This window comes from Musca vetustissima, unplaced genomic scaffold (genome assembly GCF_032173495.1).
Source record: "Musca vetustissima isolate MV318-11 ecotype Yass unplaced genomic scaffold, APGP_CSIRO_Mvet_v1 utg236469, whole genome shotgun sequence".
In the NCBI taxonomy this organism is placed as follows: Eukaryota; Metazoa; Arthropoda; class Insecta; order Diptera; family Muscidae; genus Musca; species Musca vetustissima.
Window position 1 is genome coordinate 1 of NW_026873872.1, and position 15,314 is coordinate 15,314.

Here is a 15,314-nt window from a genome sequence, read left to right on the forward strand (position 1 = left end):
GGCTTTAGTTTTTTTTTATTTCAAAAGAAATTATGCTGATAAAATTTTTTTCTTGTCCCTTTCATTCGACAACAACTACTGAATATTCTTCGTCGTCATGTAGAAGTTGGAAACGTTGCATTCTGCCACAACAAAATAATTGTGCAAATATTTATCTGAAAGCGAAGTCAATTATCAGCATTTGTTACAAAACAGCGGCATCATATTTCATTGATAATGAATGGCAAGGTCGTTAAGTAGTAAATTATGGAAGGTAGTTCCTCATTATGGGGAATAATAAAGAAATTAAGAAAAAAACTATTTTTTAAGAATTTTTTTAAGAGCCGATACAAGGCGTGGTTTTTAAATAATATTTTTTTAGAGACCTAAACAAGGCGTGGATTTTTTTAAGAATATTTTTTAGAGACCTAAACAAGGCGTGGATTTTTCTAAGAATATTTTTTTAGAGACCTAACCAAGGCGTGGAATATTTTTTGAGAGACCTAAACAAGTCGTGGATTTTTGTAAGAATATTTTTTGAGAGACCTAAACAAGGCGTGGATTTTTAAAAAAAAATTTTTTACAGACCTAAACAAGGCGTGGATTTTTTTAAAAAAATTTTTTACAGACCTAAACAAGGCGTTGATTTTTAAAAAAAAAATTTACAGACCTAAACAAGGCGTGGATTTTTTAGGAATATTTTTTAGAGACCTAAACTAGGCGTGGATTTTTTAAGAATATTTTTTTAGAGCCCTAAACAAGGCGTGGATTTTTTTAAGAATATTTTTTAGAGACCTAAACAAGGCGTGGATTTTTTTATTAATTTCCCTTTCTCCTTTCCAGCCCCTCAACCATGGTGTCCCAAAGTATATTTATGTTCCTCATAACTGCTGGTGTTGCAAGATCTCGAAGAGTTGGGTTATCATTCCCTGAACAACAGGGAGACCCTGGAAGAATCTGAAATATTTGCCATACTCAGAGGACTGGCGGCAATGCATGCCTCCAGCTTACTCTATGAACTTTACGATAAAGCAATTGAAGATCATTTTTACGATTGCCTCAAAAAATTACCTTACATCCAGAAATACGCTGGTTTACAACCGGCCTTAAAACCGTATTAGAAATTGCAAAACAACATCCAAAATATCAAGAAGAGGTCTCACAGGAATTTATCGATAAAGAGTTGCCATATCATTTGAAATCTGTGTATTTTATGGTAAACCCATCGCCAAAATATCGGAATGTGGTGTGTCATCGTGACACATGGGGTGGAAATATATTTTTAAATTCGGAAGACCCAGATGCTTCCGATATGTTTGTGGTTTTTCTAACCTGTCGCTATTGCCGGCCGGCAATTGATGTCGTCTTTACTTTGTTTATGAATTTGAATAAAGAGGAGAGATTGGAAAGGGAGGAAGAATATTTGAGATATTATTGGGACCAATTTAAGGATATTCTGGCATCAAATGAAACAGATTTCCTGGAAACTTATAAGGAGTTTAAATTGTTCTGTTATGTTTATCAGGCCTTGGCTGTAACCATTTTAAAAGTTAAAATATATGGAGCAGAATGAAGAATTTTGAATGCTAATGGAAGAATGTGTGGAGGATGTAATTGAAGCAGTGGTGGACATGTCGATGTGATTTTGTTTGTAAATAAATAACTCTGAATAACTCTTTTTTTAAGAATATTTTCAAAAGGACTATCATAGGCGTGGATTTTTAACGAGTATTTTCTAAATGGCTATCAGCTATCTAACCGTGGATTTATAAAAAATATATTCTAAAGGACTATAAGCTATATAGGCGTGGGTATTTAAAGAATACTTTCGAAAGGACTATCAGCTTCAGAGGCGTGGATTTTTAAAGAATATTTTCTAAAGAACTATCAGCACCATAGGCGTGGATTTTTAAAGAATATTTTCTAAAGGACTATCAGCACCATAGGCGTGGATTTTTAAAGAATATTTTCTAAAGGACTATCAGCACCATAGGCGTGGATTTTTAAAGAATATTTTCTAAAGGACTATCAGCACCATAGGCGTGGATTTTTAAAGAATATTTTCTAAGGGACTATCAGCACCATAGGCGTGGATTTTTAAAGAATATTTTCTAAAGGACCAGCAGCTCCCTAGGCGTGGATTTTTAAAGAATATTTTCTAAAGGACCAGCAGCTCCCTAGGCGTGGATTTTTAAACAATATTTTCTATAGGACCAGCAGCTCCCTAGGCGTGGATTTTTAAAGAATATTTTCTAAAGGACCAGCAGCTCCCTAGGCGTGGATTTTTAAGGATATTTTCTAAAGGACCAGCAGCTCCCTAGGCGTGGATTTTTAAGGATATTTTCTAACGGACTATCACTTAAACTATATCTTTCTTGGTTCTCTTCTTCTCTTTTCTTTATTGACAATTCATATTGGTTTTACAATATACTGGTTTTCCGACAACTTAGCATTCCTTTAATAGGGTCTGTCTGTAATATTTTTCAATCATCCAGATCTCGCACCTCATTGCTGTTGCCTTTGCTGCCTTAACATTCGCTTCTTGGCCATCATGCTGCCATAAGGACGTATAGTGGCATAATATAAGATCTCCACAAAACTCAATAGGCTAGCACCCACAAATAGGCCCGTAGTTCCGCCGATTGATACTGAAATTTTAATGTGGAAGTTAAACGAATACTCAATATTCTATATATCTCTATAATATCGGGACTCTTACCAACCAAATCCAATTTATCTCGAACCAAATTTCGTTTATAACGTTCCGTTGGTAATTCGACCAAAGCTATTTCCACCTTTGAATACGGAATTTGGCTGTAAATACTGAGAACAAATGATTTTTTAATTAATTTAAAAATTAATAAAACAATGGTGGCGTATGCGTAATATAAGGACATTTAAATTATATTCCACATACTCGAGGCATTTACAAATTGTTTCATACGCTCCCATGTACCACCACATCAAACAAAATCAAATCAAAACAATCAACCTCCTTACTTATCTTTACTATCCACCGCCGTTGTGATATCCACTTCCGTACACGATGGCAAACAATCACACACCAAACCACGACGACTCTTCGACCACTTCGCAATAATCACCGATAAATCTTCGTAATTACGATTTAGACACTCCAGACCATCCATATTGCACATTTGATGACTGGGTGTATTCGGAGCCAAGTGACTGGAACAATTACACAACTCCAGCTGCCTATCCTTGCGACACTGCACCGTACAGGCACTGTAGCTGTAATAGCGATGTACATCTAAATTATTTTCATCATTGAAACGGCAATTGCGTTGAGAGATTTTCGTATCGCGAATCTCCTCGTCATTTTGGATGTCATGTTTGGCAATGTGACGACTGGAATGGGGAGCAGAGAATTTATGAAATAAATTTGAAAAATATGTCATCTATGGACTTACACAAATGATATATAAGGACTAACTATGAGATAGTCCGTTTTGGGGGTAACCAAGGTGGGAACTTCTTCCTCGCCGAGAATGAAAACCTATGAAAAAAATGTAAAAAACAAAATATTCGTTAAAAATTCCAAGCCTATGGAGCTGACAGTCCTTTAGAAACTATTTTTTAAAAATCCACGCCTATGGAGCTGACAGTCCTTTAGAAACTATTTTTTAAAAATCCACGCCTATGGAGCTGACAGTCCTTTAGAAACTATTTTTTAAAAATCCACGCCTATGGAGCTGACAGTCCTTTAGAAACTATTTTTTAAAAATCCACGCCTATGGAGCTGATAGTCCTTTAGAAAATATTTTTTAAAAATCCACGCCTATGGAGCTGATAGTCCTTTAGAAAATATTTTTTAAAAATCCACGCCTATGGAGCTGATAGTCCTTTAGAAAATATTTTTTAAAAATCCACGCCTATGGAGCTGATAGTCCTTTAGAAAATATTTTTTAAAAATCCACGCCTATGGAGCTGATAGTCCTTTAGAAAATATTTTTTAAAAATCCACGCCTATGGAGCTGATAGCCCTTTAGAAAATATTCTTTAAAAATCCACGCCTATGGAGCTGATAGTCCTTTAGAAAATATCCTTTAAAAATCCACGCCTATGGAGCTGATAGTCCTTTAGAAAATATTCTTTAAAAACCCACGCCTATGGAGCTGCTGGTCCTTTAGAAAATATTCTTTAAAAATCCACGCCTATGAAGCTTATAGCTTTTTAGGACCTTGCTCAGGTCCTTGAAAAACTATTGCCTAAAAATTAAGGTATTTTAAAAAGTAATCCTTAAAATCCACGTAATATCCATGAAAAACTATGCCTTAAAAATCCACGCCTTGTTCAGCTCCTTGAAAAAAAATATTCCTTAAAAATTCACTTACCACTGCCTCTGTGTGTATATCTAATTTCAAATTCCCGGGTCCAGTATAACGATTCGACCACATATTCAGTTTAGGACCACCATTATTTCTGTTGAATAAATAATTTATTGAAATCGAAAATCTTTTCCTTCTCAGGCTTCTATAGTTTACCCCGCCTGCAGCGAATTAATGGCATAGCACAGCCCCAATTCGGTTTCCATGCGATGGAAAAATTTACAACACTGAAATGGTTTATTGTTCCACATACAATTTTTGATGGTATTCTCACAACTGCTCCGCACCAACTGGGCATAATATGAGAAATTGCTATAGAAACAATTCTCTGAAGGTTCTTCTCCGCCACACTCATGTACCGTGTGATACGATTCACCACGAAAGAAGGCAATTTCACTCAAGACCTCCTCCAATGTGAAGTCGTGATCAGCACCCCAAAGTCTGAAGGGAACAATTTTATTTCGATTTTGTTTAAAATACATTGTAAAAAATTGGACTTACTGTTCTGCAACTTCTTGTATGCGATCCATATTCTTGGATTCACACACCACAATGGCTGGAAAATTCGTCTCCCAGTCACGATAACTGGATTCGACACCAAAACTAATGGAATTGTTTTCAAAGGCATCTGTAAATCAAAAAAATATTCTGTTTTCAAAATCATCTTTTATAGAATTCAAATTTGTTGTCTATGTATCTCAAATTATTTTCGAAATTTTCAAAAAATATGTATCCTTAGAGAAATCCATAATATTGGTCATGCTAATTTTCCTTACCCAAGGACACCTTTATCAGCTTCCATGAGGCAAACCACGAGGCCACCAGACACATTACCCAAAATAACTTTTCTATCCAGGACAATTCCTTGTCCACAATGAAACGTGCTCCATGCAATGTAGAGTTTTCCAAATATTCTTTAGCCACATCACGTAAACGAATCATGGCTGTTAACGAAGGACACTTTTCCCGTTTGTATAACTTCCACCGTAATAGACCGACAAAGAACTGCCAATGATTCGAAATGACTGCATTCAATATCACCTCTCTGACCTGTCGTATATTTTTTGTAGATAATTAATGTTGATTGTAAGATAATCGAAGGGTCATGTTGTATGACAGATGTAATTATCCTCTTAAAGATTGTTTATCTGGCAATGTGTTGCAACATTTGGTATATTTCTCACGTCGAACATTTTATGGTAGTGGTAAATGAGCAATTTTAACAAAGCTACACCGGTACGTACGAAACTATAGCTCCGGAGATTAAATATAAAACTAAATATATTTTCAAACAAGGAAAATTTTTCAGGGACCTACAAACGGGTGTATTTATACCCAACAAAAATATGTTGAGAGTATTGAGCATAACTATCTTCATATCTAGACTAGCTGGTCGATTTACAGGTCGCAAAATGACAAGAGCATATCCAAGTTGTACACGGAGATGGTAATCTGGCAATGAAAAGCATGTCTATTTTGATGAAGATCGGTAAATATTAAGCGGGTCAAATGAGCCCAGACTTTTGTGTGAACAACTATGACATTTGTATTCTATGGAGTATATGCCACAATATATGCCTTTCAATTATTGTTGTATGTACTCAGATGTGGGAGCTATACATAAATATTTACAGAGATCTATGTATTCTCATATTGTTCAGAATTCACATTTACAAAATTGTACATGAAGTTCCTGTTATGGCAATGGACGATATCTTTGTTGTTGTGGTAGCAGCCGTACTGCATTTAAACAACGGGTTGAGGTGACAGACGTTGGTCGAATAAGACTCGGGTCGTATCAAGACGACACCTATAATTTTTTGGTGGTAAAATTTTACACAGGGAAGGAACTACTAGAATGGTTGAATTTGATCAAGATCTGTAAATATTCAGCAACGTGTGTAAAATGACAAAATTTACATCTTATGACGTAAATGTTCACTGCAGGAAACACAATCCGAAGAAGTTGCCAGTCTAAGAAAGGGGAACTGTTCATCTTTAATATATGGATGGTCGGCCCCATTCGAATATTTTGCCCCGTTCACTGGTTTTTTAAAATGTATTCCACTAAAGTACTTTGCGGATTTTATTTTAATGTCTAAAATTAACCTGAAGTTTCCAAAAATATTTTTTTAAAGACTATCAATAAGGCTAATGAATAATGTGCCTCGGTGAAAATGTGCCTCATCAAAATATTGGTTTATGACACCATCTTTCTTTGGACCAAATCCGTTTCAAAAAATTTAGAGTAGATTTGCAAATGTTCATCCATCCGTCTGTATGTAGCTCTCGAGGGGAATAATCGATTTCATACAATCTTTGAAATCGAATCTTAGTTCAAGTTCGAAGATGGAGAATATCGGTCAACTCCTTCTTGTACCTCACCCACAAAATGACCAGAGAATAAACGACCTCGTCTCCAGTTTCACTCGAATAGATAAGCGAATTGCTATAATCCATATAAAAGCGAAGTTCTCTACATCAGTCTCATTTGCGCCCATGCTCCGATCGAAGACAAAGATGAACAGACCAAATACATTTTTTACTAGCGCCCAGAGACATCATATGACCACTGGTCTGTCCATTACATTAAAATTCTGCTAGAAGATTTTAATGCAAAAATCGGGAGGGAAAATATCTTTAACCCACCGTCGGAAAATTCAGCCTCCATGAAGAAACATCAGACAACGGCATGACTTCGCGACAGCAAATAACATGGTAGTTAACAGCTCCAGATTCAAGCATCTCGGTATACATAAGGTCACCTGGATTTCTCCTGAACGATCAACGAGAAATCAAATCGATCATGTTTTGATAGACGGAAGGCATTCATCCAATGTTTTAGACGCTCGATCGATCCGAGGAGCGAATACCGATTCGCACCACTATACAAGGTTCGCACTCGTCTTAATATAGCATAAAGGTGCGATCTAACACAACACGGAAACTCGACGTCGAAAAGCTACAAAAACAACAGATAGCAGAAGCCTACTCCTGCAGCAAACACTTGGGTATATCTACACTTTACAAGAAGCTGATACTATCCATGTTGTTATATAGATCTGAAGCGTGGGTACTTACGCAAGCAGATGAGGCAGTTATTAGAGTGTTTGAGAGAAAAATTCTCCGAAAGATCTGTGGTCCGATATGCGTTGACGGTGAATATCGCCGTCGAATGAACCATGAGTTGTACCAGCTATTCTTAGACATCGGCATTCTCAGATGTATCGAGCGTTGGCTAGGTCATGTTGTGAGAATAGATGAAGATACCCCATTACAAAAGGCATATAAATGCGAGCTAACTAATTTAAACCTCGGCTTATGGAACAAATGCTCTGTCACAAGCCAGCTAGGCAAGTATGTAATATCATGCAAACGGACTATGAAACTTTGTACAATCTATTATCATTACCAAGGCCAGATTAAGTCCGAAGATGGGACCCAGTGGTCCACTCTATCTGATAACTACCCCAGAAATGGTAAACAATTTCAATATTTATAAATCCAATATCAGGCGAATGGAATGTACGATTTGAACCAAACTTTGCACAACCAAGCCTAGATGAAGTCCAAAGGTGGGACCGGGCAGCCCTTTCCTTCTGGTACCTCCCCCACAAACAGTCAATATTTATACCCTACACAACTATGTTGTCAGGGTATTATAGCTTTGTGCAGCCCCAAAAGTTTGTAACGCCGCGAAATATTAGTCCTAGACCCACCTTTAAGTATGCCGATCGTTATATCTCGTCTAGCTGAGTCGATCTAGACATGTGTGTCCGTCCGTCCGTCTGTCCATTATAATTTGTAAACACGATACAGGCCACAGTTATGGATCAATCTTCACGAAATTTTGCATGTATGATGGGTTATGGCCAATGAAGGCCCCTATTGTTTTTGGGAAAGATCGGTTAATATTTAGGGGATGAAATGGACCAAATTTTTGTCGGTTTTTCTGGTCGCTCCAGAGGCCGCAATAATGGCCCGAACTTCGTGAAATTTTGCATGGAGAAGGGGATTGGGCCAAAGAATAAACATGCCTGTTTTGATAAAGATCGGTCAATATTTATCGGGTTAAATGGACCCTGACTTTTGTGTGAAAAATTACAAAATTTGTATTGTATAGCGTATGTATTTACTCCTGAAGGATATAGACCAGAGAAGTCGATATTGTATCGAAGAGGAGTGGTTGACCTTTAAATTGATACCAATTATTTTGTCGTATGTACTCGGATGTAGGAGTTACACTTAAATATTTACAGGTGCTTACGTATTTATGTATTATTTTGTAACCCATTACCACACTAGAGGGCGGAAATATAGATATTTAAAGACGGGTCTCATTAATGCACTCCTTCTGGATATAAATTCCACAGGAAGCAATTGGAGTTCTTAAAAATCCATTCCCTTTGAGCCCATCTTAATATGTCTAAAATATGTCTTTTCTGGTCCTAGAGAAAAAATATGTTTTTAACATCGACGTCTTCAATGGTCTAAACAAACATTTTTTTCTAAATCCACGATTATATATAAGTGTTGTCCCCTTGGTAGCGAAAATTTAGCATAGGTCAAAATTTTAGCATAGACCGTCCCGTATCACATTCCACATTTTTATGATTTAAATCGAAGGCGTGCAGGCAAATTTTCTATCCAGACTAACTATAATTCTACGGGAATACAATTAGCAATACTATGTATTGGCAGGGTAATTATGTATTGATTTTATATTTTTCTATATAGAAAAAGTGTTTTCCATTGTTTTATTGAAAACATTTTTAGAAAATATAATATCGACGCCTCCGAACCATAGTATGCTAAGTCGACTTAGCATGTTTTAAAGTTCTTAACGTTTTTAGATACTACGGTCCTTAATTTAAATTCTCTGAAATTTTGGTAATCATCGGCCAATCCAAACCAAAGTTATAAGCAAAAATGTACTTAGCATGGCACGTAAGATTTAAGAAACTTCCAAACTTTGAGAGCTTCTGCTGAAAAACTCACTTTTCAGACTTAGCATACTATTCTTCGGAGGCGTCGATATATATATAGGGTCGTTTTTGTCTCTGCAGTATCCTCTGCTTATATGTCCATATTTATTTTTTTTTCATAAAAAAAATAAATAATGAAGACTTTTGTTGTGTACAAAATTATCGTATTTTTGTAAAATTACTGACACATTTTTTTCTAATAATATATATTTTTGTTAATTATTTTATATTTTATATTCGCCGACCTTCCGTTTTTATTTTAATTTTTATGTATTTATTTATTTTTTTTTTTGTTTTTGAATATCCGTAAACCTCTCATGGAATTTAAAACCTCTCATGGAATCTGGCACGCTTTGTTCATTCAACCCGAGAAACTGTACTTCCAAAAAAAAAATGTTTAAGCATCTATCAGCCCTCGCAGTTATGTGAACATGGCGTGGCAAGATAAAAACTCCTTTGTTTCTTTATTTTCGCACAATAGATTAAGGTGGATGCTAAAATTATCCGCCAAAATAAGATAAAAAATAAAAAAAAAAACAAAGCAAAAAATCTGTAACACCCTCGCTAGAGGTAGGTGGAGGATGGCAAGCTGATCTGACCACGTGTTGCCCCTACAATGGGTCAGTCAGCAAGACATGAGCGTGAGAAAAAAGACAACTTTTAATCGAATGAAAATATAGATGATATAAATAGGGATTTTTAAGAGAGGGTGGGAACTATGGATACCTTTATTATTTTTTGGAGGACAGAGAAGGATCATCAGAGCCATAGGCGTGGATTTTTAAAGAATATTTTTGGAGGACTATAAGAGCTATAAACTCGGATTTTTTAAACATTTTAATATTAGAAGAATATGAATATAAACAATTAGGTCTGAAGTTTTTTCAGCCCATTGTGTGGGAGTATTAATTATCACAGTAGCAATGAGTGGTTGGACCGTGTAGGGTACGGCCATAAAGTAATAAAAAGTTGTATGTAAATATTATGCACGAATAAAATATTTGTAATTTATTGATGCTGGTGGTGGTGTGGGTGCTCCCACCCAACGACAAACTTTCCTTATCAAACCGACAGTTCTTCCCTGGCAACTTGATATCAGGAGATGGAAATGGGGCCATAAAACCATTTTGTGTGGCATCATGATTTAAGTAGAACTGATTTTCAAGATCATTGTTATTTCGCATTTGAAGTCGAATGTCAAATAGACAACAACCGCTAAACTAAATTTGTGCAAAATAATTTCTGCCGTTCAACATGGCCACTGCAATTGAATTATCCGCAAATGAAGTAGAAGGATTGTGTCAAAAATATTTTGGTCATCAACAGGACACAGAAGTGGCAGCCACAAATTCAACCTCAAATGAAAATCTCCAGCTAAATGTGATACGCTATCAATTGAAACCCATATCTGATAGTCCATCGGGATTTTTGGGTCACCATCGTTTTTTGGTGGTTGATGTCCAAGTGGGCAGGAAAAGTGAAGATGGCCGTGACTCAATTACCTTTAATAGAATTCGTTTCTTCACCAAGGCAGCTCCCGTGGAGATTGCCTCACGCATGGATTACCTGGAAGAATTTGGTGTTTTCAAAAAGGAAATAATTGTGTACCGCGATGTATTGCCACAATTGCAAGAAATTTTCGCTGGAGTGGCGCCCAAATGTTATTATGCGGATAATAATCTATTAGTTTTTGAGGAGCTGCAACAAATGGGTTATAAAATGGCAGCTGGCCGGGATGGCATATTGGATTATGAACATTTGCAGTGTGCTGTCAAGACCCTGGCCACAATGCATGCCGCTTCCATTGTCTTTGAGGTCAAACAAAATGTGAAAATCAATGAAATTTTTGCACCAGCCATTGTGGAGAATGCCTATCCGAATAATGTAGATCAGCAACATGTACGCTATCAAAATTTTGCAAATGGTGTTGAGGTATTTAGTGAATTAATTAAACAAATGCCGAAGTATGAGAAACACCTAGATTTTATTCTCACAAATTTAAAATCAAAAATGTCCGTGATATTCGAATTGGCCCAAACCTCTACGAAATTTCGCAACGTTTTCTCCCATGGCGATTTGTGGGCCAATAATGTGATGTTTGAATATGGTAAATATGGTGATAGTCCGATACAATGTCGTTTTGTTGACTTCCAATTGGCTCGGTATGCCCCACCAATGGTGGATTTAATAACCCTATTGACCATACCCAGCACTCGAGAATTCCGACGAACACATTTAATGGAACTGCTGCAGGAATATTATCGATTTATGAAGGAGTTCTTGAAACGTGAACAGCTGAACATTGAAGAGTTCTTGAGTGAGGAGGAATTTTGGCAAACATTTGAGCTGTATCGCATTTGTGGCCTCATTGAAAGTTGTCTATTTTGTCATTTGACAATATTACCAGCCGAATTGACTCAGTGTCTGACGGCGACCACTGAGGGTTTCAGCGATTTCTTTTCCCGCAAACGTGTGGAAATATGCCTCAAGGCATTCAATACCGATGAGATTTATAGACAGAGGCTGACGGATATATTAGAGGATTTGGTGGATAATTTTATTCTGGAGAAGGCGGGAGAGAAAATTGAGTGAACTATCTCAAACACACTTCGAAAAAATGGAACTAAACATTTTTTTAAATATGAGAGGAATTTTCCATTAGTTATAGGTTTTACTGTACATTGTATTATAATAAAATTAAACCATAATTTTTATTGACTATAAAAAAATCATATTAAAATTTTATCATAAAAAATCTTTTCATTGTATATAGCAACAAATATATAAACTGTGTAAATAGAAAAGTGTGTATATATATTTTTGAATACCAATAAAACATGTCAAGGCGTGGATTTTTTAAAGAATATTTTTTAAAAGGATCCACACAAGGCGTGGATTTTTTAAAGACTGTTTTTGAAAAGGATTCACACAAGGCGTGGATTTTTTAAAGAATATTTTATAAAAGGATCCCCACAAGGCGTGGATTTTTTAAAGAATATTTTTTCAGGGACCTACACAAGGCGTGGATTTTTTAAAGAATATTTTTGAAGAGGACCTACACAAGGCGTGGATTTTTTAAAGAATATTTTTTCAGGGACCTACACAAGGCGTGGATTTTTTAAAGAATATTTTTGAAGAGGACCTACACAAGGCGTGGATTTTTTAAAGAATATTTTTGAAATGGTTCCACACAAGGCGTGGTTTTTTGTAAAGAATATTTTTGAAATGGTTCCACACAAGGCGTGGATTTTTAAAAGAATATTTTTGAAATGGTTCCACACAAGGCGTAGATTTTTAAAAGAATATTTTTGAAATGGTTCCACACAAGGCGTAGATTTTTAAAAGAATATTTTTGAAATGGTTCCACACAAGGCATAGATTTTTAAAATGATATTATTTAAATAAAATAAAAAAATATTTTTTTTTAAATAAAGACTACACAAGCCGTAGATTTTTTTAAAATATTTTTCAAAGACTACACAAGGCGTGGATTTCTTAAACAATATTTTTGAAAAAGATTCACACAAGGCGTGGATTTTTTTAAAGAATATTTTTGAAAAGGATTCACACAAGCCGTGGATTTTTTAAAGAATATTTTTTCAACGATCCACACAAGGCGTGGATTTTTTAAAGAATATTTTTTCAACGATCCACACAAGGCGTGGATTTTTTAAAGAATATTTTTTCAACGATCCACACAAGGCGTGGATTTTTTAAAGAATATTTTTTCAACGATCCACACAAGGCGTGGATTTTTTAAAGAATATTTTTTCAACGATCCACACAAGGCGTGGATTTTTTAAAGAATATTTTTTCAACGATCCACACAAGGCGTGGATTTTTTAAAGAATATTTTTTCAACGATCCACACAAGGCGTGGATTTTTTTAAGAATATTTTTTCAACGATCCACACAAGGCGTGGATTTTTTTAAGAATATTTTTTCAACGATCCACACAAGGCGTGGATTTTTTAAAGAATATTTTTTCAACGATCCACACAAGGCGTGGATTTTTTAAAGAATATTTTTTCAACGATCCACACAAGGCGTGGATTTTTTAAAGAATATTTTTTCAACGATCCACACAAGGCGTGGATTTTTTAAAGAATATTTTTTCAACGATCCACACAAGGCGTGGATTTTTTAAAGAATATTTTTTCAACGATCCACACAAGGCGTGGATTTTTTAAAGAATATTTTTTCAACGATCCACACAAGACGTGGATTTTTTAAAGAATATTTTTTCAACGATCCACACAAGACGTGGATTTTTTAAAGAATATTTTTGAAAAGGATTCACACAAGGCGTGGATTTTTTAAAGAATATTTTTTCAACGATCCACACAAGGCGTAGATTTTTTAATGAATATTTTTTCAACGGACGACGCAAGGCGTGGATTTTTTAATGAATATTTTTTCAACGATCGACGCAAGGCGTGGATTTTTTAATGAATATTTTTTCAACGATCGACGCAAGGCGTGTATTTTTTAAAGAATATTTTTTCAACGACCGACGCAAGGCGTGGATTTTTTAATGAATATTTTTTCAACGATCCACACAAGACGTGGATTTTTTAAAGAATATTTTTTCAACGATCCACACAAGACGTGGATTTTTTAAAGAATATTTTTTCAACGATCCACACAAGGCGTGGATTTTTTAAAGAATATTTTTTCAACAATCCACACAAGGCGTGAATTTTTTAAAGAATATTTTTTCAACGATCCACACAAGGCGTGGATTTTTTAAAGAATATTTTTTCAACGATCCACACAAGACGTGGATTTTTTAAAGAATATTTTTGAAAAGGATTCACACAAGGCGTGGATTTTTTAAAGAATATTTTTTCAACGATCCACACAAGACGTGGATTTTTTAAAGAATATTTTTTCAACGATCCACACAAGACGTGGATTTTTTAAAGAATATTTTTTCAACGATCCACACAAGGCGTGGATTTTTTAAAGAATATTTTTTCAACGATCCACACAAGGCGTGGATTTTTTAAAGAATATTTTTTCAACGATCCACACAAGGCGTGGATTTTTTAAAGAATATTTTTTCAACGATCCACACAAGACGTGGATTTTTTAAAGAATATTTTTGAAAAGGATTCACACAAGGCGTGGATTTTTTAAAGAATATTTTTTCAACGATCCACACAAGGCGTAGATTTTTTAATGAATATTTTTTCAACGATCGACGCAAGGCGTGGATTTTTTAATGAATATTTTTTCAACGATCGACGCAAGGCGTGTATTTTTTAAAGAATATTTTTTCAACGACCGACGCAAGGCGTGGATTTTTTAATGAATATTTTTTCAACGATCCACACAAGACGTGGATTTTTTAAAGAATATTTTTTCAAGGATCCACAAAAGGCGTGGATTATTTAAAGAAAAATTTTTCAACGATCCACACAAGGCGTGGATTATTTAAAGAAAAATTTTTCAACGATCCACACAAGGCGTGGATTATTTAAAGAAAAATTTTTCAACGATCCACACAAGGCGTGGATTATTTAAAGAAAAATTTTTCAACGATCCACACAAGACGTGGATTTTTTAAAGAATATTTTTGAAAAGGATTCACACAAGGCGTGGATTTTTTAAAGAATATTTTTTCAACGATCCACACAAGGCGTAGATTTTTTAATGAATATTTTTTCAACGGACGACGCAAGGCGTGGATTTTTTAATGAATATTTTTTCAACGATCGACGCAAGGCGTGGATTTTTTAATGAATATTTTTTCAACGATCGACGCAAGGCGTGTATTTTTTAAAGAATATTTTTTCAACGACCGACGCAAGGCGTGGATTTTTTAATGAATATTTTTTCAACGATCGACGCAAGGCGTGGATTTTTTAAAGAATATTTTTGAAGAGGACCCACGCAAGGGGTGGATTTTTTAAATAATATTTTTTCAGGGACCTACACAAGGCGTGGATTTTTTAAAGAATATTTTTGAAGAGGACCCACGCAAGGGGTGGATTTTTTA

At 35.3% G+C, this 15,314-nt stretch overlaps 2 protein-coding genes across 2 annotated transcripts; one reads left to right on the forward strand and one right to left on the reverse strand.

Moving 5' to 3' along the window:
• Positions 1 to 2,484: 2,484 nt before the first annotated feature.
• Positions 2,485 to 5,270, reverse strand: LOC133328804 (sodium channel protein Nach-like). The gene is made up of 8 exons (XM_061537337.1): positions 5,105 to 5,270; positions 4,830 to 4,956; positions 4,485 to 4,769; positions 4,335 to 4,422; positions 3,411 to 3,496; positions 2,980 to 3,348; positions 2,699 to 2,802; positions 2,485 to 2,627 (listed from the first exon to the last, which is right to left on the reverse strand). The coding sequence occupies exons 1-8, from the start codon at positions 5,268 to 5,270 to the stop codon at positions 2,485 to 2,487; spliced, it is 1,368 nt and encodes a 455-aa protein (XP_061393321.1).
• Positions 5,271 to 10,567: 5,297 nt separating this feature from the next.
• Positions 10,568 to 11,905, forward strand: LOC133328789 (uncharacterized). The gene has a single exon (XM_061537336.1). The coding sequence runs from the start codon at positions 10,568 to 10,570 to the stop codon at positions 11,903 to 11,905; it is 1,338 nt and encodes a 445-aa protein (XP_061393320.1).
• Positions 11,906 to 15,314: the final 3,409 nt, after the last annotated feature.